General features: G+C 44.8%; 1 protein-coding gene and 1 pseudogene across 1 annotated transcript; both read right to left on the bottom strand.

Moving 5' to 3' along the window:
• Nucleotides 1-271: 271 nt before the first annotated feature.
• Nucleotides 272-2237, bottom strand: LOC123081705 (putative cyclin-dependent kinase F-2). The gene has a single exon (XM_044504248.1). The coding sequence runs from the start codon at nt 2091-2093 to the stop codon at nt 888-890; it is 1206 nt and encodes a 401-aa protein (XP_044360183.1). The 5' UTR covers nt 2094-2237; the 3' UTR covers nt 272-887.
• A 6213-nt stretch (nt 2238-8450) lies between these two features.
• On the bottom strand, nt 8451-23558 carry LOC123081704 (putative protease Do-like 14; annotated as a pseudogene).
• Nucleotides 23559-23932: the final 374 nt, after the last annotated feature.

Here is a 23932-nt window from a genome sequence, read left to right as displayed (position 1 = left end):
AAAAATGAAGGAAAAAAAGAAAATAAAAGTGGAAAAAATGTATATCAGAGCCAGATTTCGATCCTGCGACCTGTGGGTTATGGGCCCACCAGGTTTCCGCTGCGCCACTCTGATTCTTCTTGTGTTGGTATTGAAACTTACCTTGTTATACATATCCTGCCCTTCTCCTGCCTTGCAGACTCAAGTCTCTGCTTCCTGCTTCAGAGCTAGATGCTTGAACAGAGCTGATCCACGCCATAGTTTCAGTTTTAGTGCAAGGGTACCGCCGGATTGCGATGGTCCAATAAGCTCTTGAATTTGGTTCATTCTCCCCTGCAGGACATCTTCCACAGCTCCATGTGTTGAAGATCCGACAGGTGCCATACCAGGCACTCATTCTCCCCTAGGTGCCATACTAGGTTGAAGAAAGTATGTCCAGTTGCTGTACTAGTACCATTGCTAAATATATAAGTTCTCATGAAATCTGCACCAGCAAGACATTTTTAATATCAATTCATCCATCACTCTATAGATTTGAACTGCACATTTTTATCATCAGCTCATGATTTCTGAAAAACAACACAAATTGTGCAGTATAACTCAATAACAACTGACCATGTAAACAACATATGTCAGCACTGTAATGAATCTCTGAACACAACCTCGCAATTACACATCTCTGATTCTCTGAACATGTGCACAATGACACATAGAATTCAGAAAAGCAGGCTAACACATCTCTGATTCTCTGAACATGTGCCAAGGATCAACTTCTACTTGATGGATCAGCACTAATGACTCATGATTGTTGATGGCTCATCCAAGCACAATCACATCAAGAGAGTTTATGCTAGCATTTACACAGATGGCTCATCAAAGCACAGTCACATCTATAGTAGAGAGTTTCATTACACTCGTTGCGCTGCGTTCCACACGGCCAGTGGGATTTTGAGTAGATTCTTCTGGGGCATGGCCGGCGGGATGAACTTGATCCTTGGTGTCTTCCTTTTCGGAAATGACAGAGCATCGACCTTCTCAACGGCGTCGGCGGCGGAACGAGGAGCTGCGAACCATGGGTGCTTCAGCGCGGCGGCTGCCGTCAGTCGCTCGTCGGGGTTGCACGTGAGGAGCCCTTGCAACACCTGGAATCCTTTGTCGGACAGCTTCTCTTCAGGGAACAAATCCCGCAGCCGGTGCTTGTTGTGCCCCGCCTGTAGCAGCTGCGGCGCCTTCTTAGCCAGCGGCAGCGACGTGAAGCCTGGCCACGTCCTCTCGTCCGGCACCCCGAGCACCCGGAAGATGCTCCACAGCTGCTTTACGTCATTCTTTGTCTCGTCTTCCTCCTCGTCTTTGGGGTCGACCGTGAACAGCGTCGTGCCGGTGAGCAGCTCGGCAAAGACGCAGCCGATGGACCACGTGTCCACGAGCGCGTCGTAGTCCTGCTTGCCCAGGATCATCTCCGGCGCCATGTAGGGCGCCGTGCCGACCTGGTTGTACGGCGGCCAGTCGCACATGGACATGGCCAGCCCGAGGTCGCAAATCTTGAGGAGCTCCCCGTTCTTCCCGACGAGGATATTGGCTGGCTTGATGTCACGGTGGACGATGTGGCGCTCGTGCTCGTGCATCTTTTCGGCGCCGGTCAGGAGCTTCCGCATGAAGTCGCGCACCGTGGATTCCGGGAGCGGCGGGTCGCCGCGCCTGTCCCACAATAAAGACAGGAGGCTCGACGCCGCGACGTACTCCATGACGAGGCCGGCGGTGTCGCCGGTGGCCGGGTCGCACACCATGCCCTCGAAGCCGACGACGTAAGGGTTTCCGTTGCAGGCCTCGAGGAATCGTGCCTCCCGCTCAAGATCTTGGACGTCGGGGGGCTCCTCGGTGTCGTCCGGCGAGGAGAGGAACTTGACGGCCACGTCCTTTTTGGTGACGCGGTGGCGCATCCTGTGGACGACGCCGAAGCCACCCTCGCCTAGGCAGGCCACCTTCTCGTAGTCGTCGGTGCTCCCGATGGAGGCGCGGCTCCTCTTGCAGCACGTCGGCGATTGTTGATGTTGAGCCGTCGCGTGGCCGTGGTCGGCGTCGAGGACGGCAGCAGGTCGCTTGCGGGCGGCCATGGCGCTAGCTCGACGAACGAACTGCTTTGGTTGGTGGAGAGGGCGGCGGCAGAGATTGATGATGGAGAAGGGGGAGGGAGGAACTTCCGTATGGATCTACACGCTGCGTTGGCTATTTGTTTCCACAGGTTGCCTCACCGACTCGCCATGGAATTCAGCTCAGTCCGAATTACGGTGGCAGACAGCTTCTTTGCCTTGCTGCCTGCGTTTTCGTTTGACCGACGGCGGATTCAGGTTCGTTCGTTTCCGAGTCGAATTCAGGTTCTTCATTTCCCTTCCCGCCTTCGTTCCGGATTCGGTTTCAATATATGCTGACGAGACGATCCACACGGAAAGCTCGCCCCTTCCCGCCTCCAATCCATGGATCGTCTCCTCCATCTCGATCCCCTCTCCGCACCAACCAAGCCGTCGATCGAGCGCCGTCTGCAAGAGGCGTGATGCCGTCCTCGACACCGGCCACGCGGCGACCAGAAACGACCGGCTGCCGCAAGAGGATGCGCGTCCGGATCCGGATGAGAAGCACCGAGGACTGCGAGGAGACGCGCGGCATCGGCAATGGCGGCTCCGGCATCGTCGTCAAGGTGTGCCACCGCGCCACCTCCGCGATCAAGTTCCTCCGCCTCACCGAGGACCCCGCCGACGCCACTAGGGAGCTCCGGCGCGAGGCCGGCTGACAGGACTTACCGGAGTTAACCACAGTTGTGAAGCAAGCATCAGCGGAGCACGTAGCCGTGCCGGAAATCAAACCAGTCGGTGTACCGCTTCGACAAGCTGTCGATTTCGTCAGTGTCACTGTCCAATTCTTCAGAAATGTTTAGGTTCAGATAGTTCAGGTACCGACAATTGCCCGTTCCTGAAGACGATCCTTGCCCACTAGGATCATTTTGAGGGAACCAAGATGGGATTGTCTGATTGAAGAATTCTGGAAACGTGAACTTGATGAAGTTGGCATCTTCCTGGTGACATGTTAACTATGTTACGAATTAGGAGGACGAGGTACTGCTCGAATTAGGAGCGACCTTGTTTTGCCACGAGGATCTGGAGTAGGGCTGGACCAAAAGCTCGTAGCTCGCGAGCTTAATGAGCGCTCGATAGTTCGGCTCGTTAAGCTCGTAGCTCGCTTCTTAATGAACAGAGCCAATCATTGATTTTAGCTCGTTAAGCTTAACGAGCTTAACGAGCGAGCTAACGAGTTTCACGAGTAGCTCGTTAAGCTCGTTAGTAACAGCACAACGCATATTTTCATCTTACGTGACAAATTTTTTTTGTAGCACCTCAGCCCATCTATTTAATCTAATCGACATATGGGGCAACAAACTACTTCATTTCTTTTTGTTATCATATTTCATCTTGAAAAGCATACCTCAACATTCATCATGTACATCATAACACATTATAGTCTGTTAACGAGCGTCCGCGAGCGCTCACGAGCTTAACGAGCTTCAAACGAGCCGAGCCGAGCAGAGTTTTCTGCTCGTTAATCTTAACGAGCTTAACGAGCCGAGCCTTAACGAGCACGAGCTTAACGAGTACGAGTTTAACGAGCCGAGCTGCTCGTTAGTCCACCCCTAATCTGGAGCAGGAACAGCTAATGGACTGAAGTGTTTCTTTGACTGATGTGAAAAACTTCATGTATTTGTGTTGTGTTCAGAAGCTCAAGTTCGTATGCACCTCCACCAATTTTCTTCGGAACCAGAAATGGTCAATAGAATTTAGTAGCCAGTTTGAGTCCTAGACGGATGTCAAAAGCTGTCATGGTTGCAATTTTTAAGTAAATCATATGTCTCACTTCATAGTTGATGTCATTTCTCTTTTTATTTGCATACTTTTCATTCTGGCTTGAGCTTTGTTTTTCTCGAATACGCACATCATAGTTTATAGAGAGAGGGGAGGGGAGTATAAAGAACCCAAACCACCGTCATGTTACTCCGTCCGGTCCTTTTTAGTCTACGTATAAGTTTTGTCCGAAGTTCAAATATCTCTATTTTAACCAAACTTATAGAAAAAAAATCAACATTCACAATACCAAACCATATGTCTCACTTCGTAGTTGATGTCATTTTTCTTTTTATTTGCATACTTTTTCATTCTGGCTTGAGCTTTTTTTTCTTTCTCCCATACGCACATCATACTTTATAGAGAGAGGGGAAGGGGGGGGGGGTATAAAGAACCCAAACCACCGTCGATGTTACTTTGTCCCGTTCTTTTTAGTCTGCATATAAGTTTTGTCCGGAGTCAAAATATCTCTATTTTGACCAAACTTATAGAAAAAATGTCAACATTCACAATGCCAAATCAATGTTGTTAGATTCATTGTGAAATGTAGTATCATAGTGTATATATTTGATATTGTAGATGTTGATATTTTTTTAATATAAATTTGGTCAAACTTTGCAAAGCTTGACATGACAATAATCTAATGCGTGGAATAAAAAGGACAGGAGGGAGTACAAGGTAAAACTACCACACCGACAACAACCTGGCAATCTACCGCTAATCTACGTAGGATGTATCACTCTCGCCTCGCCCACCCTAGCAACATTTTGAAAAAGTTATCGAGGTCTCCTTTGATAAAATGGGCTTGTTGCCATGCTCTTCCTTCGGTCGCTAATCTCATGGCCACCGCCTCAAAAGAAGAAGATGCGCGGTCAAAGACAATCGCATTCATATGCTTCAAAAGCTTCCAAAATACTAGGGTGAAAAATGCCGGAAGCTCATTTAGCTTGTACCGCGGTTGTTGTTTCCACCCACAAGGCCCTCAGAGTGTTTTGTGTCGTTGATGTCCATTCTTGTTTGCCGAGAGCCAAGCACAACGCCCTCCATATGGTCCTGGCGAACACACATGTCAACGGGATGTGGTTGATAGTTCCCTCCTCTTGCTCGCAGAAAGGGCAGGCGTCCTGATGTGGTAAGCCTCGTCTAGCGAGGCTATCTGAGGTCCAACATCGGTTCCTCATTGCAAGCCACATGAACAACTGACATTGTAGTGGGGCCTGTGATCTCCATGTGGAATCCGCGGTTGACACCACCTCTCTTTCTACGAACTTGGTAGCGTAAACGGATCTTACCGAGAACTGTCCATCCCCCTCCCAAGACCAAACAATGGTGTCTTTGACTCCTTCCAACTCAACTGCTCCCACCCATTAACAAACTGCCATTTAGTCCATAAGCACTGCCAAACCCAAGTCCGGGCTAACATCCTCCACCCATGTTCCTTGTGTCAGTGCCGCGTGTGCTGTTCGAGTGGCCTTGGCTCGATACGAGATGCAAGCGTAGAGCGCCGGGGCTAGCTCCTCAATTTGTGTCCCATCCAACCATCGATCCTCCCAAAACAGTGTTTCCTTCCCATTCCCAACAGTTGCCATGGTCACAGCGCTGAACAGCGCCAATGAATCCTTTGGGGTGGCGATGGCGAACTCTCTCCAAGGTCTTTTGTGATCCACCCTTTGCAACCAAGCTCAATGGGTCTACATTGCTATGTTTAGCCATTTAAGGCTCGGAATGCCTAGGCCTCCTGCCCATTTTAGCATGCACACGTCGTCCCAAGCGACGGAGCAGTTCCCACCATTGGCTTCGGTCTTGCCACACCACAGAAAACCCGTTATTATCTTGTTCATGGCCGCGATGGTCTTCATGGGGAGATCGAATGCAAGCATTGCGTGGAGAGGAACCGAGCAGACGACCACTCTTAGGCAAGGTGGCCGTGGCACCGCGATCTGACTCAAACAGGCCCCTGCACATGCCGGCCCAGGATAACTTCCCGGCATGCGCCAGACTCATGACACAATGCTCCAAACATGACTTTATTAATATAACGGACTTTACAACACGATTACAAGAGTATGTGGTGTAAATCTCTATGATAGAGCTGCCTGGCAGCTGAAGACTACATTGGCGGCTTGGATGGGCTTCACAGCTCATAGTACTGGCTGAGGCGACCATTTAGCTTATTCATCTTCTTCAAAATCTAGCCACATACAATGACAGGTAAGTACTTTGAATGAACTTGCAAGACATCTGAATATATAGCAATCAAACAAACCTGTAACAAAGCAACAACAACAATACTATCCAAGCAAGAATACAAATAAACTTATCGTGTGCAGTCTGAACAACATTGTGCCTTTCCCAAACTTGTCCATTACTAAATTAAAGTCAACTCAATCCAGGTGGTCATAACTCAACTCATATGGCCACAACTCATATGGCCTTATCTATTGTCGTAACCAATACCATCTTCTATTACTCCTTTCCATACATTGGCCTTATATTAAAGTTATCATAATCCAACATGGCCTAATAATTCATCTTAAATCACAACTTAAATACTTTTCTCAACTACCAAAACCATACTATTGCCAAACCCATGTTGTTACCCTTTCATTCGTAACCCCCCACCGCCAAAAGCCACCAGGAATCATGCACCCTTGCCACGGAGGGCCGCCCGCGGCACCCCTCGAGCCAAGCAAGAGGGGAGGATAGGCCCTGCAGCCGCCAGTATCACGCGGGCTTTGCTCGACGATGACCGCTGACGACATCGGGGAGGAAGGAAAATGCTAGTGGGGGACGAGGCTAGGGTTGCACCCATGCTGCTTGCAGAAGCAGCGTAGGCCCAAAGCATTTTCTTGTCAACTAGATGATGCTCCACAGCCATAATTTTATGAAAAAAGGCATAAATAGTTGCTAAAAATAATTAAATATAATAAAAATATAAGCTCTTGAAAATCAATAAAAAAATGTGTCTAAAATAGGGGGGAAAACTTTTGAATCATAGTTAAAATGCCATTTTGAACAAACTATGAAGTATGACTAACATGCATGTATAATATGGGAGCATTACATGCATAGACTAATGCAAAAAATAATTGTAATTTATAGGTTAAATGCATGGCTTGCTTATGTGGCCGACTTAAAATGCATGGCTTAGTGTGAGAGAAGACATAAATGCATGACTTAGTGTGAACGTTGAAGTGAACACTTTGCATGTTGAAAGAATTGGGATAGACTTTTTAAGAATATAGAATATGCAAAATTATCGTATTGTACACACCTCTGGAGTCTATCCACATGATTGGTCCCTCTCAAAACACACACGTTGTTCACTGTTTAGGTCATGAGTTGGCTGGCTTCAAGATAATTATTTAACCAAGTTCGCATATTATCATAGAATAAAAATTAATTCAAAGATTAAAAAATAAAAGTTCAAAAGGTGATTTTAACACTTCTTTATTATGTCAAGAAATGGTTTCAGAAAGAAACAATGTGCGTGACATTGGCAAAATATGATTTCAAGAATTTATTTCAAAAGGAAAGAACGTTCAATAATAATGATTTTAACTTGTCACTACAACTACCGTGGCTCTTGCCTGAATTGGCACGGTAGCGTTGCCAAGAAAGAATGTGTCACAGATCAAGATCACTCCACCGGAAATACCAAAGAAGAATCTGTGGCGGACCAAGACCACCCCCGGTGACACCAAAAAAAGAGGAAGAATGCACAGGGCCAAGAGTATCCCACTGCCGACACCAAAAAAGAAGAAAAATGTGTGGCGGACGAAGTTCAAGCTGCCAAATGTGTTGTCGGTCAAGTTCATCCCACCAGAGACACCACAAAGGAAGAATGCACTCGGAGCTCCACTCGCTATTCGACACACCCAAAAAGCTTTTCCGGCGGATTGTGCAGTGTACTCATATATACAAATTATAAAGTCATTTCTAATATCTAGAGTACTAGCTATGGTCACAGGTCAAGTATCCATCACAGTACGCCCAACACAAAAACATCTAGTAGCCTGGCATCCCTTTTCTGGCAGCAAGTTCATGAGACAGTAGGATCTGTACAAAGAATAACATCAACATGAGTGCCAAATAATGACGCCTCTATCGAGGCCAATGTTTTGTATCCATATAACTGAGGGAGCAAAATGCAAGCAGTATTTAATCCACATTCTTTGCAACATGTCACACAACACAAAATTCATGCCCAGAATCCTATGGGTTGGCAAACCTACAAGCACAAACATGGATCTCTTAGCCCAAAATAATCCTAAAATTTACAAGACTACACACAACCTAACATGGATGCTTTGGTAAAGAAAGCATGGATGAACTCTGTTCTCAACAATTAACTTTTGCTGGCCACCAGCCATTTACCAGAACCTCTTTTATTTCTTATACTGAAATACATGCAGCCCTCTTGCATGGTTTGAAAAAAGTTTTAACGGTCAAATTAAGGACTTCAAGGGGCTGTATTAGAGAGCTCATTATGGGTAAGTTTAATGTGAGGAGACGCGTCATGAACATAAAAGATAGCACATGTTCATGCAGAGTGTGTCAAGTTTCTGGGAAGCCATGCCTTCATGAATTGGCCTTCATCTGCTCAATCAGGGGAGCTGAGATCCAAGCACATGTGGATAATTTTTACAGCATTGAGAAGTTTAGGGCAACATATGCTGGGTCAGCACCATCCATGACAGATTCACAAATAAGACACAATTGAGTGAAAGTCGACTTGGGTTGCAAAGTACACTCACCTTCTCCAAGGACTCTAGACGGACCTAAGAAGCAGAGAATTAGGAGATTTTTCTTGAACCTGGTAGAAAGGTGGTCAGTGCAAAATATGTAAAGGAGTGGGCCATACAAAGAAAACATGCAATGAGCCCGAACCCGAACAGGAACTCTTATGATCTTATCTGATGTTGGTGAAGACCCAACATCAAACTAATGTTTTCCCTCGTGTTAATTTGTTTTACATATCATTGCTTCTTACTCGGTACTATGTTTTATCTTATGGATCGTTGCACAAGAACTTGTCAACTGTATTTTGTGCTGAGAACTTGTATTTTGTGAACTTGTGTGTGAAGAATTATGGAGCTTTTATTGTCAACTTCAAGTTGCATGTTTGAACATTGAAATATTTGGTGAACCAGATGCTCAACACAACATGGAACTTTTATTGCCAATCTGATGCTTTATATTGTGTGAACTCGTAGATTTCTAGTTGTTCCAACCTAAAGTCATGCTCAATTTTTTGGTAAAATGTGTAGATGTCATGCTCAAGTTTTTGGTAAAAACTGATCCTTTCTGGACATGTCAACATGATGGTCATCATGCTCAAGTTTTTGGTAAAAACTGATCCTTTCTGGACATGTCAACATCATGGTCATCATGCTCAAGTTTTTGGTAACAGACTTAGCTACCTGAAATAGAAAAACACCGCATTGCAGCAAATTGTGCAAGCTGCAGCATATACATTGCAGACATGGAACAGGACTGGGCGGAGCAACCTGCAGTTCACAGTGACTAGAACAGGCGAATGGGGAGGCACAACTGCAGCTCCTCCCCGTGACGACTCGAACATTGGGAGGCAGCGAAGGTAGTTGGAGCCCATGGGCTGTCATGAGCATGAGTCCAAGTCAGCAGGCAGGGGAGAAACTGTGCAGTTCATCGCTGCGGACCGTAGGATGCGGGGAGCTAACTGAGGAAATAGCACAAGTAGTGGCGGCAAGTCGCCGGGATAGAAGAAGTCAGGCAGAGGCGGTTGGAGGCTGGGTGCAGACTGTGTGGGGGAGAAGCGGATTGGGGTTTTCTGCTAGGGATTTGAGATAGCTAGATGTGTGGTAAGAGGCTGGGGCAAATTTGATCTCTACAGGTAAGGATCCTATCTACAGGCATACGAAGCGAAATACGAGAGGCTATTCACCGGTACTAGTGTGGAATCGGGCATAACAACATATTTCAAAGTATAGGGGAAGTTGCGGTGGCATTTTTTATAATCGTTTTTCTGCAGTGGCATTTTTTCATCTCTAGAAATTCGGAGAGGAATAAATCAAATTAACCCCCAAGATAATTTTTAGATGGGACTAGGTTAAAATAGGAGATGTGTACCTCTTGCAATAACTTCTCCAAGATCTGATACACTTACAGTCAACTCTCCAATCCTTCGCTGTTTTTTAAGCGTGTGAAAAACCCCAACCTATGGAGTCAGCATAACACATTTGTTAGTGCTAGCATTTTAGTAATAAGATTAGGATCAATCAAGAACTGAACTTACAGAAATATGAACTTCAATAAGGTCATTATAATTGTCTGAAAGGCCCTTGCATGTGTTCATCAACCTATTCTCCAACTGACAATTGCAGAAAAAACACAGAATCAAGAGCATGAAGTTACCCAATGTCACGCAGATGTAACTTATTGTCACTTCATTAGAAACCTACAAATATCTAATGCACTCACCTCAACAGTATTAGAAATGGGCTCTCCATTGAAACACTCAACAATATCACCTCTTTCGATTCCAAATTTATCAGCAGGAGATCCTTTCAAGACCTAAGGTTCAATTGGCAATAATTAACCACTATACACATGAGAAAGTAAGTACATTCAGGAAGGCACTCTATATACCTCTTGAACAACAAGACCATCATCAATGTGGCACATGCGCCATATCTTGTCAACATGAGCAGGCTCTAGAAGCTTGATGGCCTCAAACGTCATTCCAAGTTGGGGCCGGGGGATGCGCCTATACCAAACCAAATAATCATTAAAATCTTTATAACATGGTATACACAAGCAAGTTATACTTTCTGAATGAGCCATCTTCAGCGGAATCCAACTTCTTTCTAGCATGTTGCAAAAGAACCCAATAGTAAGCAATATGTCAATTCGAATAGAGTTCAACGGGAATGATACATTAGTAAGAGTTGAAAAAGACTCAAAAAGGATCTTCCATGATGTTATGTTAAAAAAATTAACATATTTCGATATAAATTGGACGCCTATCACAATTGATCTCTATTAAATTCAGTTTGCACTTGAGCTGTAAACGATCACTACTAGGGAAAACCCTAGTAGTAGCGCGGGGTAATTGCTAGCAGTAGCACGGGGGGCTGCGCTACTGCTAGGGCACTACAGATAACTTTTAGCAGTAGCGCTGGTGGTACCCGCGCTACTGCTACTTCTAGTAGTAATAGCGCGGTTGCCACCCGCGCTACTACTACTTAGTTGTAGCGCGGGTCAGAGCCCCGCGCTACTACTAACTAATTCAGAATTAAAAAAATTAATTGCAGCCATGGCGGCTGCTTCTGCTCGGCGTCATCGTCCTCTCCATTCATGGCTGCTACTGGTCCTGGTGGGGATGAAGTTGTTCATGGTGATGGTGCTTCCCCACCCAACTTGTGCCCGCAGCTCTCGTCTACTGCTGCTACAAAAGAAGAGAAATTTATTAGAAAGAGGAAGAGAGAGATAGAGAGCAGTAGGAGGAGGAACTCACCGGTGGCCGCCGGAGTTGGTGCCGACGCCTGAAACCCTAGATGAATCTCGGTGACCTGCCGCTGCTTGTCGTGGGACCCTTGACCCGGTGAGGAGGTGCAAGTGGTTGCATCCATGGCGGATCTGGCCGCCGCCATGTGGATGACGCTCTGCTGGTTTCTCTCTCCTTCCAATAGCGGAGAAGGAGGATGGAGGGGTAGGGGAGGGGTCTGCGAGAGGAGGTCGCCAGATTTGGAGTGGCGCCGAGGTGCGAGGCCGGCAGTGGTGGTGGGCGAGGAAGGGAATGGCGAGTGGGAGGAGAAGGGGAATCAGAAGAGTGTGGGTTTGGATTTGGGCCTCCGCACGCTATGTGTACATATGTCTGTCGATGGTAGTAGCGCGGTTTTATAGCCCTCGCTACTACTATGGCATGTCCCGGGTGGGCACAGTAGAGACCACTTAGTAGTAGCGAGGGTTATAAACCCACGCTACTACTATCAACTTAGTAGTAGCGTGGGTTTATACCCCTCGCTACTACTATGGCATGTTTCGGGGGGGCACAGCAGAGACCACTTAGTAGTAGCGAGGGTTATAAACCCCCGCTACTACTATCAACTTAATAGTAGCGAGGGCTATAAACCCGCACTACTAGTAAGTAGCAGCAGCGAGGGGTATAAACCCACGCTACTAGTAAGCGTCTGTCTATAAGTTTTTCCCTAGTAGTGGATAGTAAAGACATGTAGAGTATATGGTAAGGTAATCATCTTCTTTCCAACAAGTGGTTGGCATAATGAATTGTTTTGAAGTCTCAACATGCCCAGCTAGACCATCATTGATAAATTATTACTTGTAGCTATTTGTTCAAACATAACAATATATACATGACTTACTGCACCTATTTACTCAAACATAGTTTATGATTACTAGTAAGCTTGCACGTGCAACGCACGTTTTTACTAATGCTCGTTTTGAAGATCGAAAATAGTTTCATGCCAACGGGATACATCTATTTCTAACTAAAAACACAACAGTTTTAATTACATAAGTTTGCACGTGCAACACACAATAAAAGCTCAGCAAGAAATTTTCTCCGCCCCTTCTAAATATACGTGAACCAAATAAGCTACTAATCTTCTTTTAAATTAGACCAATGCTCCCTTGATCAATTGAAATTTCATAAATTTGGTACATTGAATAACTACTGAGGGAACATAAAAAGACTTATTACATATCTTTTCTAAATATAAAATGTATATCTTGATCAAAGTCTTCTATGTTGTAATTCAGCTTCATGTGCATATAATTCCTAATGCTAGCAATAATGGACATTAAGATATGGTCAATCCAAACATCAAGAAATGACAAAGTGGAGTAGAGCTACCACAACCAAAAGTGATGATGGCATCTTAATTCGAAATATGAAATTAAAATGTCATGTAAATTTAAATTAGCATAGCTCACACGCAGCAAAATTTAAGGTGTCTGTGCAAAATATTTGGATGGCAACAAATGTAACACAAAATGATAGATTCCGCAAAATCTGCTCCCTGTAGCTTCGTTGAGGATGGGGACGGCGAGGATTCACGTGTTAGATGTTGGATCCGTGCTCGGGTGGCCGGACCATTGTTGGGGTGGCCGGACCATTGCCGGAGGGGCGAGCGGGATAGGGGAACCTGTACATGTTTCTATACATTCAGTTTAGTCTGGTTATAGCAAGTGCAGTTCATTCTGTTCAGAGTTAAACATGGAAGGCATGTGCATTTGGAACAAGACCTTCCTTAGTAACAGTGTTCATCAATTAAAGCATGCGTTTGAAACAAAAACTAAATAAGAAACATCTATCAAATTTAGATCCGTGTATCCACTAAGTCCTAAAATCATGCAAAGCACTATCACCAACAGACGGTAACATTTCATACAGTTCTTCATTCTTCAATCTGTATGTGTGGGCTCGTGGTTGGCCGTACCTGCACACAAGGTAACCTATAATCAATACGCCTCGAGTGCAACTCAGCAAGCAAGTGCATGCATCTCGTACATATGCAGACATCGCATAAACAGAGTGCAAGGCCATGATTTGCAAACTGTAGTCGCTAGCTAGCAGGTAGCAGCATGCACGAAGAAGCTAGCTAGCTTGTGCTCCAGTCTTCGGTTTCTATTTTCATAATGGTAACAAAATGCATCAATTTCAGGGTTCAAATCAACACAAACAGCAGAAAATTCAATGGAGACAAACACTCCAATCCATCCTGATATCCCCTAGATATGAACCAACGATCCATCAAACGTAGGTTAATTTAACATGTATGATGTTACTGTAGATCTATTACCTGCTTGGCCTTGGATTCAGCTTGTAAGATCTCCAGCACCTCCCTGTCAGGGTTGACCCCGTACTGCGCTTACACATTCATCTCCATGGACTCCAGCAGAGGGATCAGAGCTTCACTTGCTCACTGAAGAATTCAATGTCTTGATATATACGTGTACCGGTGCTGTTCCAGAGGCCCTTGTGATGGCGTTTGCTCCCGCCTTGCGGAGGACGCCATGCGCGCACCATGGAGACCGGAAGGACCTCCGTCGCCACAGCGGCAAGCGGCGCCTGAGCTCTCTTGGCCGGCATCAAGGAGGCGATGCGACGAATGACGCCCTCCGGCGTGGCTGCCAGCGGACACGACCACTCCCGGGGGCAGCTGGTCCTCATACACGGCCACGGCATCTCCCGGCGGGCGGCGCTACATGCCCCAACGGCGCCCTCCGGTGTGAAGCGGCCGCCGACCCGGCAGGACGTCCTAGCGGTGGAGGCGTTTTGCCAAGACTGATCGTATCGAGATCGAGGGGACGTGATTTGAGTGGGATTAGTTTTCGGGGGAGAACGTGCGTGATGCGTGCGTGCATTGGATTAGTGGCTAGTTAGCGGGAGGCATCGGTTTTGTTTTTTGTGTTTTCCTTTGAAAGAGGCAGTAGAGGATAGTGGACAGGCTAATGGCATGGTGGGTAATTAAAGCATAAAACACGTTTAGTACGTTGGAGCAATGTAGACCGTCAGATCACACGATTTGATGGATAGGATGAATGGGTTCTCCGCCCTTTCGTGCTTTTATAGGGGTAGTAGATTAAATTGCATGAGAGAGAAAATAGAGAGAAGCGCACCCATATTTCTTCCACAAATTCACACAACTGAGCAAAATAGAAGAAGGTTTGAAAGACCCCCTCGAGCTAATGTTGAACATTCCAACAATTTTTCCATCCAAGCTAATGACTAGCCCTCCGCTGTCATACTACAACATAGAAAAATAGTCATAACATATTGCAATATACAACATTAAACAATTATGCAATCTCGTGACAATAAATATTACCTCATCGTCGTCGTTATCATCATCTGCACAATCAAAGTACATGTAATGATACCGCTCATCAATATCTGGATTCTGATATGCAGCTCTACCATAAGTTATCCGTAGATCTAACATATTGTCTCTTCCTAGCCAAAGAACTTCTTCAGCAAATGTCACTTCTTCACTGAAAGACGGCAACTGGATAGGCTGGTCCACTTTAACCCGCACAAAAGCAAGATCATAGTGTGTCTGGTAGTACAGCAGCTGACCCTTTTCACTAGTGCCATCTAGTAAATGAACAGTGACCTAAAAACGTTGGAGAAAGAATCAGATTACATTCTGAGTAATGCCTACAAAAAAAATCTAGATGTACATAAATGTTTTTAATCAAACATATTTGTTGCTTCTTTGTGTTACTAGAGAAGTCCAATAGCAAAAGAAATGCAATTTCACACTAACTATCTTACATCAAGTAATTATTAATGTGATTTGGAATCAACTAAAATGAAAAAAATACTCATAGAAGTTAAAAGAGAGAACATTGGCTCACATCAGCATTGGAAGTATACTCTTCTCCGCCTAACCACACATTGACAGGAGAATCCTTTGTGCGAATCAGATGTGCAGTTGTCAAAACAACACAGGTTTTGCTCCTCATCCCAATCAATCAATAAACCAGAGCACCGCTTTAGAGGCTTGCTACCTATATCTATCCAGATGAATGCAAAATATACATCAAGTTGCAGGACAATCTATCTATCTATTATATTACTGAAGTAGTAGAAAATGAATGGCCATGGTTAACTAGACATACACATCAGAAAAATAACAACAGGGATTAATAGTATATACATCAATTTGTGGGACGATCAATCAATCTATCAGTTATATTATTGTTAAAGTAGTAGAAAAGCAATGGCTAGTGTTAACTAATTAGACATACATGACAAAATAAATTAAACAGGGTTAATAGCGTCATATATATAGTAAGAAAAGAAAGAGACATTCAAACAATATATTTAGACCGATACGGATTCAACATGTACACATCTAGGCAACTACAAGTAGCCAATTATAGAAGGAGATGAACTTGCACAGGTAAATAAATGCTCCCTCCCTCCGTAAAAACTTCTCCCTCAAATAAATGTACCTAACACCAAGTTAGTGCTAGATACATCCATTTGAAGGACAAGCTTGTGACAAGCTTTTTCGGATGGAGGGAGTAAGTAGAGTTCTAAAGCAAATGCAATAATAGTATATAAGACAGGGATAAGAATAGTAAGAAAAAGAAATTTACTCGCAACAGGGTATATACATACATATTTTGTACTCCCTATATTTTTATTTACTCCGCATATTAGCTTTTACCTAAGTCAAATTTTATAAAGTTTGACCAAGTTTATAAAAAACAATCTAAACTTTCAAAATAACAAATACATATGTACGCATATAAAGCCACCTGTCAGAGATTTACAAAAAAAAATGCCCACAAAAAAAGAGATAGTCACATAAATTCCACACCGGCAATCAATGCAATAGAAGCTAGCTCAGTTGGCTGGTTGAATGGATGAACAAGCCCACCACCATAGTTTAACTCCTCATGCATGCAAATTTAGGTTCTATTTATAGAGTAGAGTCTCTCTTATAGTTTTCCTTCAAAAAATGTATTTCTTATAAGGTGAAACAAATTGGAATAAGAGGCATAAGAAAATCAGCAAATTTGATTTTTCATACATACTCCACACAAAATTTATTACAATACTAACTTTCGGAATCAACTTATAAAAGACGGTCGGATTTATATATGAAATGCAACAAAAAAGAGATGTGGAATAAAACTATATTTAATTAAATTAGCAAACCACTTCATGTTTGATAAGAAGTTAAAAACAGGAGGAAATAGAAAGTAGAATGGTCAAATGATGTTTTAGTTTTAGCATCTTTCAACGAAAGATAACTATACTTAGATGAGCGTGTGGAAGGAACTAGACTCATGATATGGCACTAACGAAAAATACAGTTGCCGTACAACCATAATGTGGCCGATCATGGAACACAAATAGAGAACACAAGGTTTATGCCTGACCCATCGATGTTCACATTTTAGTACCAGTTGGAAAATCATCTCTGAAAAAAGGATATTGGTCAGAAGATGGAATGCCGAAGGACTTGCGGAAACTTTAATACGTCATAATAATCTTTTCTTAAGACCTAGTGTTTATTTTATGTTCTATTCAATTGACATAACACTGTTAATGTAGCGGTAAATTAAATGGACAACAGTTGCACACGGGGTAAGCAAAAAAACTAATAGTCACCCCATTTATAAATGCATATTGTTTTGGACATTTGCATGGCCTCCAACAGATGTTTGATTTTCACATGTATGTATATACAACAACGACGACGACTATCAGTCCCAAACAAGTTGGATTTTCATATTATATGTTGGTAAAAATATTTATAAAAAAGAACATTACGCCTATCTTCATATTTTTATTTTATTTTGGTTTGACAATCTCTTTTGCCTGGCTCTGCTAATCAGAATCGTCAACATGTTCCGAGTGAATTGCAAGAAACCACCACATTTGGGACTTATCTTGCAGAAAACAACGTGGTCGCTAATCATTTGCAAAAGCCACCGCGGATTCAGTAACAGTTTTGCAGATTGCACTGAACATGTCATTTGGCTCGGTTGAGGGCGTTTCCGACATGTGGGGCCCAATATGCGTGACATGGCGTAACGGACGCGCTGACGGCGCCGTTTGCTTAAGACAGACGCGGTCGGGTCGCCAGAGACAGACCGCCCGCGCCCGACTACATCTCGCTCGATTTCTCTGCTCTCACGCTCGCTCGCTCCCCTCCCATTTGCTCCTCTCCTCTCCGGTCACCGCCGGCCGCCGTCCGCCATGGTGTCCTGGACCGACAGTGAGAGCACAGACGGCTCTGCCGCGCAGTACATCTCCTCCGACGACTCCCCTGTCAACGTCAGAACATTCTATTCCTCATTTCTGTTCTAGGGTTTGTAGGGTTGAACATTTGCTCAATTTGAACACGTTTTTGTTGGATTTCTCAGATCCCAGCTACAATTGATGAGCCGTCGTTCGAGGGTCTTGCTGACGACTTGAATGTGATTTATGAGCATGGGAATCCAGGGAGGAAGTATGTTGCATTTGAGGGGATAAGCACTGGTAGGAGGTTCATTGCTTGTGCCACTGAAGTAAGTTTTAAGTTGTGTTTGCAGCATTCCAATTCTTGTTCTAGGGTTTGTAGTAAATGTTCCTGTTCTAGGGTTCATAGTTACTGTTCATGTTCTAGGGTTCATAGTTACTGCTCATGTTCTAGGGTTTATAGTTACTGAATTTAGTTCTAGGATTCATAGGTAGTGTTCTTAGTTGTAGTTTTCATAATTATTCATCATTAAATGAATGTGATTCTGGTACATTAACAGAATCAGCTATTTAACTGAATCTGTAAGTAATATCTGTATTTTTGAACTGATTTTTTCTATTGTAGGGTGTTGCAAATTGTGGATTAGTGTAGTGGGTAGATGAGCATTGGCCAGAGCATCTGCAGAATGCTATTCATAAGCTCTGGCTTATGTATGAGCATAGCCAGCATGAAAACAGGATGGCATGTCTGGAGCATGCAAGCACTGTACACAATCTCACACAGCAGAAAAAAGAGTTGCAGGAGACATATGAGAAGCTTGTTGAAGATGTGAACAACCTCTTGGATTATAAGAATAGCCAGCCTGAGGTAAACCAGAAGAATGATGCTGACAACATTTCAGTTAGTGTGGAAAGCAGCATGACAAAGGATGCTGAGATAAAAAAATTAAAGGCTGTTGTTGACCAGTTAAAGCAAATTCATGTAGCTCAAGCCACTGTCATTAGGAATTTGAAGTTCAACCATCTTAAGGAGAAGGAAAAGTTGAGCTCTGATAAGAGGACTTTGGAGATTTGCTATGCTGACCTGAAGAAAGAGAAGGATGACCTAAAGAAAGAGAAGGATAAGCTGGATTGTTGCATTGCTGAGCTGATGAAAGTGAAGGAGAAGTTGACCATGGAGAAGAGTACTCTTGCTTCCTGCATTGTTGAGCTCAAGACAGCAGGTGATAGCAACAAGAGGAAGCTTCACCAGATTAAGGCTATTTGTGATGAGGACTAATTTGTGTTGCTGTCTGACCATGTGTGTCAATGATGTCTTTTGTAGTAGCTATGGAGGAAAGCTTGTAATGTGTTAAGCTTTATTGTGGTGAACTCTATTATGTCTGTAGCAATGAACCTTGGATTGTATGTTGTTTGTGAGTGTACTATGTTTGTGATGAATTATCAGCTTTTATTAAGTTCAGTTTGTGATGAATTAATAGCTTGGATTATAGCAAGTAGATAGTGAACATAGATAGCAAATTCATAGTGCATAGATAGTCTGACATAGATAGTGGCATACTAACATAGATAATAGCTGCATAGATAGTCTGACATAGATAGTGGCATACTAACATAGATAGTAGCTGCATAGATAGTCTTACATAGATAGTGGCATACTAATTAGATAGTAGCTGCATAGATACAACTGACATAGATAGAACTGGCAAACTAACATACTGACGAAACTGAACTTTTTCTTCTTCTGACGAAACTGAAGACAGCATGTCACTCCTCCTTCTTCAGCATCTTCAGGCGTAGGGAGCGCCGCACGTCATTGTTGTTCACCGCCGCCCTCTTCTTCTTGGCCGGCGCTGGCTCCACCACATCTTCACCGCCGCCCTCCTCTTCTTGCTTCACGACGATGAGCTCTGGGTTGTCGGCGACCTCCGGCGGCTTATCCACATCAATTGGGCTATTCTTCTGCCCCTCGACGGCGTGGAGGACGGGCGCCAGGAGCTGCACACCAGGCTCGTCGTCAGAGGAGTCGGAGGAGAGTACGACGACCTCGTCCACCTCGTCGTCAGAGGAGTAGCCGTCAGATTCGTCAGAGTCGTAGTCGTCAGAGGACTCCGACTCGGCGTCAGAGTCGTCGTCTGGCCCGAGCACCCATGGATTGCGCCTTTCCCAGTAGGCGTTGTTGATGGGGGCTGGGAGAGCGAGGACGGCGTCGGTGATGTCATCCGCGGCGGTCGGCGGCGTGGTGGATGAGCGGTACATCCACCAACGGGCGCGCTGCCTAGGGTCGGGGGAGCGCTGCACCTCGCGCATCGCCCACAGGAGAATGGTCGCCGGCGGGACGGTGTAGCCGGCAGGGAATGCACGCTGCCTTTCGGCAGGTGTCATCACCTTCACCAGGCCGCGGGCATGGTTCCTCAGCATCGCCGCGCTGGGAAACCAGCGCGCGATCTCCCTGTACTGCGCGCGCAGCTTGCGGTTGTTGCCGGCGAGCTCTTCCAGTTGCAGCCAATATTTGTTGCCCTGTTGTCAACTTAACAAAGCAACCATCAACACCTACAACCAAACATAACACATTAGCACCAAACATAAACAAAAGCAATGGCAAATATGTTGGGAAAATAATTATGCAAGTACCTATGAAGGGTCTGCAACCATTTAGGAAGCCCTCTTTGCAAGCATTGAGGCACATGAACAAGCCATGAAATCTAGGGTTTTTGCTAGGATGAAGCTTTAAATGCTTTGTTGTCACAATGCATCTACTTCCAGGATTGGTATCCAGCACAGCTTGGAGGTAATCCCTTATCCTAGTGTATTGTGCCCTCTGATCTCCTTGGACAACTTCCTTAGCTGCTTTCCTTGCCCTGTAGGCCATGTGAATGGACACTTCAATTCCATGTTTTTTCTTCAAATTGTCAATTATTGCCTGGACTGGTGTGTTTATGTCAGACCTTAACTGTTGCTCACACTCATGTGCCAACCATCTTGCAGTGACTTTGGTGCTCTCTCCAACAGCAGGATAGTTGTGGTACAAGTTCATTTTCTTCATGCAAAATGTCTTCTCATGTGCAATTTTGGAAGCAGCAATGAAAAAAGGACAGTCATCTGTACTGCAAACTACAATAACTTTATCTGAGAAATTCCTATGAAATGAGTAGTTCCTGTTTTGTGAGATATGAAATGTAAGGAGTGCCCTCCTGAACTGCTGGACATCTAGGAAACAAAGTTGCTTGACAAATTGTTCTTGTGGGTTTTCCCTCTCCTCATCATACCAAACCCTAACTTTATTCTTTTTGGCCCTGCTCTTCCTACCATTTGGTAGCTTAAATGGTGGAAGCTGAGCACAATCATTCTCTTCCTGACTTAAGTCACCTGGGTTGCTCTCCTCATCAGGTGAAGGTGCCTAGTATTGCTATATGATTTGATCCAAACTTGCATGGGATCTTGTTGTTGGCCCCTTTCCCCTCCTCTTACTTCCTCATGTGCTGCTGCTTCCTCCTACACTGCTTCCTCCTCTCAAGCCCTCATCTAGTGGCTCCTCTTGTCCTTCCTCTTCATCTCTTCCTTCATTCTCCTCCTCCTCATCTGGCCCATATAGCTCTTCTACATCAGTGTCTCCTTCAAAGTGATGTAGTGGATCATCCCTATGCCTCTTCATTGCCTCCAACCTAGCCAATATGTCCTCATCTTCAAGATCTTCATCCTCACTTTCACTATCAGTGAACTCCTCAGTAAGCAGCTGTGGGAGTTTTCTTTTTGCTGCCTTGTACTTCTCTCTTTGTATCATATTACTCCTATACCTCTAAATTTCTTCATTTCTTTTCTGCTCCATCATCTGCTCAATGTGCTCTTGCTCTTGGTCTGTCTCCATGAAATACTCATGCCTCTCATTACCATTGTCCAAAGCAAACTCAGGTTCACTTGGGCCCTTTTGCTTCAACAAACAAGAGCTCTCCTGTGTGTTCATTACTTGGACTGGCTGTGGTTGGGGTTTCACTGGACTGGGGAAAAGAACTCCTGAATTGTCTACCTCATAGACAACTGGTACACCTATTTCTGACAAAGGAACTTGCTCTTCATAAGCATGACCAATGTTCAAATCAACTGGTCTAGGTGCATCACTTCTCATAACTGTAATGTTAACAACATTCTTTCCTTTACTAGCTATGTGATCCAACATTTCTTCAACCTTGTCATCATCAGTTAATTCTTCCATTCCTGACACCCCAGCTCCTGGATCTCTAACATAATACATAAAATCCCTTGAACTATAGCCTTCTACCTCTATTAGGGCAATGAGATTCCAGAAGGTTATGTCTGATAAACAGATTGTTCTTTCTAAGTTATCTCTGTCTAGGAAATGGAACCTCACTTCCCATTCTTCATCATCCAAGCTACAAATTCAGATAAAATGCATTTAACAATGTTCACAATTATTGTTAAGAGGTCTCATTGGTGACAACAGAAATTCAGTTTAGAGTGTTAAAATCCAGTTAACAGTGTAAACAAAATTCAGTTAACAGCATACAATTATCAATAAATTCAGTTAACAATTAACAGTGTTCACAATATTCAGTTAACAGAGTTAAAATTGTTGGCAACAAAAATTCAGTTAACAGTGTTAAAATCCACTTAACAGTCTTCATAAAATTCAGTTAACAATATACAGTGTTCAATAAATTCAGTAGACAGTTAACAGTTTACTGAAAATTCAGTTAACAGCTAACACTAACCTTAATGCTAGAACCCTAACACTACAACCTTAGCCGTACTACAACTACCCAAGAACACCAACCATAGAACCCTAACACTACAACCCTAACCCTAGAATACCAATCAGGGAAATGACAAAGGAGGAGGAGGATGACTTACTCCACACCGCCGAAGGAGGAGGCAAAATGGTGGCTGCCCGTCGGATTGGCCTTCACCGCCTGGGCGAACGCAGTAGCCGCCGCGTATTCCAACGACTTCGGCGGCGACGGCGGTTGAGGAAGAGGCAGCGCGCTCGACGGATTGGAGCTCCCGCAGAACTCCGGTGGATCCCGGAGCATCCCCACCGGCAGCAACTCCCCCACCGCCGTCCACGCCACTAGGTTTCGTCGTCGCCATGGATTGGATCTGGAGGGAGAGGACGGAGCAGATCTGGTCTGGTCGGGCGCCGTCGGTCGGTCGGTCCGGCTCGACAAGATGTACGCTCAAACGGCACCGTCAGCGCGTCCGTTACGCCATGTCACGCATATTGGGCCCCATATGTCGGAAACGCCCTCAACCGAGCCAAATGACATGTTCAGTGCAATCTGCAAAACTGTTACTGAATCCGCGGTGGCTTTTGCAAATGATTAGCGACCACGTTGTTTTCTGCAAGATAAGCCCCAAATGTGGTGGTTTCTTGCAATTCACTCACATGTTCCCAACAGTATCAAACAACATCACACGATTTCTTTGAAGATACGTGTTCACAGTCAGAGGTAGTGCTATAATGCTATATACAGTAGTAAAACTATCCACGCATTTGGTCAGCCAGCTAGCTAATCTTGAACCCAGAGGGCAGCATATACATACCAAGAGATGATGAAATCCCACAAGAGATTTAGCGGCGGAGAGCGCCGCCTTGCTTCCAGATTCACGCAAGGGGAGAAGCGCTTGGGTGTGAAACCTGGTCGGGGGTTTAAAGTGCTCAAGCGTAGGAATCTTCACCGGGGGAGGGGGAGCTGCTACAAGAACATGATATGCATCTATCAGACGATCACACACAATTAGCAATTGATTGGATTCTGAGGATGGGGAGGGGAACCATTCGGACCTGATTTTGCGGCATCCAGTTTCTCCTTTGCAATCTTGGCAGTGAGCCACCTGGGATCGATGAAGCAGCCACGCCTCCCTCCGGGCATGGGAAGTAGTGCTAGTGCAGGCGAGTCCTTCTTCTCTTCTTCCTCCATCCCCGGATTCCTCTTCTTCGCCTCGACTTCCTCCGGAACGGCCGCCATGGCCCTTTTGTTCTTGGATTTCTCCATGTGGGAGCTCATCTTCTTTCTCGGCCTGGGGTCCCGACGAACCACCCTCTTCTCTTGCGTAGTTGTGGAAGCGGGCGGAACCTCTTGCGATCACGCCGCCGCCGCCCCCCGACCCTTCAGTCTTCAACTTTGAAGGAGGCCGGGTTTCCTAGTAAAAATTACGCGTGTAGCCGACAGGTGGGACCGCCTGGCCGCTCCATCGCCGCTAAGACTCTCTGCTCTGTGGGCCCTGTCTATCTGTGAAGATCTTTTAATTTTCCTTTTGGCACAGGTTCATAGCGTCCCATTCCGCCACCCGTGTGCTGGGCCTTTTTTTTTGAGCATCTGTAACCTTTATTAAATCTGGA

This window comes from Triticum aestivum, chromosome 4A, assembly GCF_018294505.1.
Source record: "Triticum aestivum cultivar Chinese Spring chromosome 4A, IWGSC CS RefSeq v2.1, whole genome shotgun sequence".
Taxonomy (NCBI): Eukaryota; Viridiplantae; Streptophyta; class Magnoliopsida; order Poales; family Poaceae; genus Triticum; species Triticum aestivum.
Note: the sequence above shows the minus strand (reverse complement) of the source record. Positions and strands in the feature narration are given on the sequence as shown.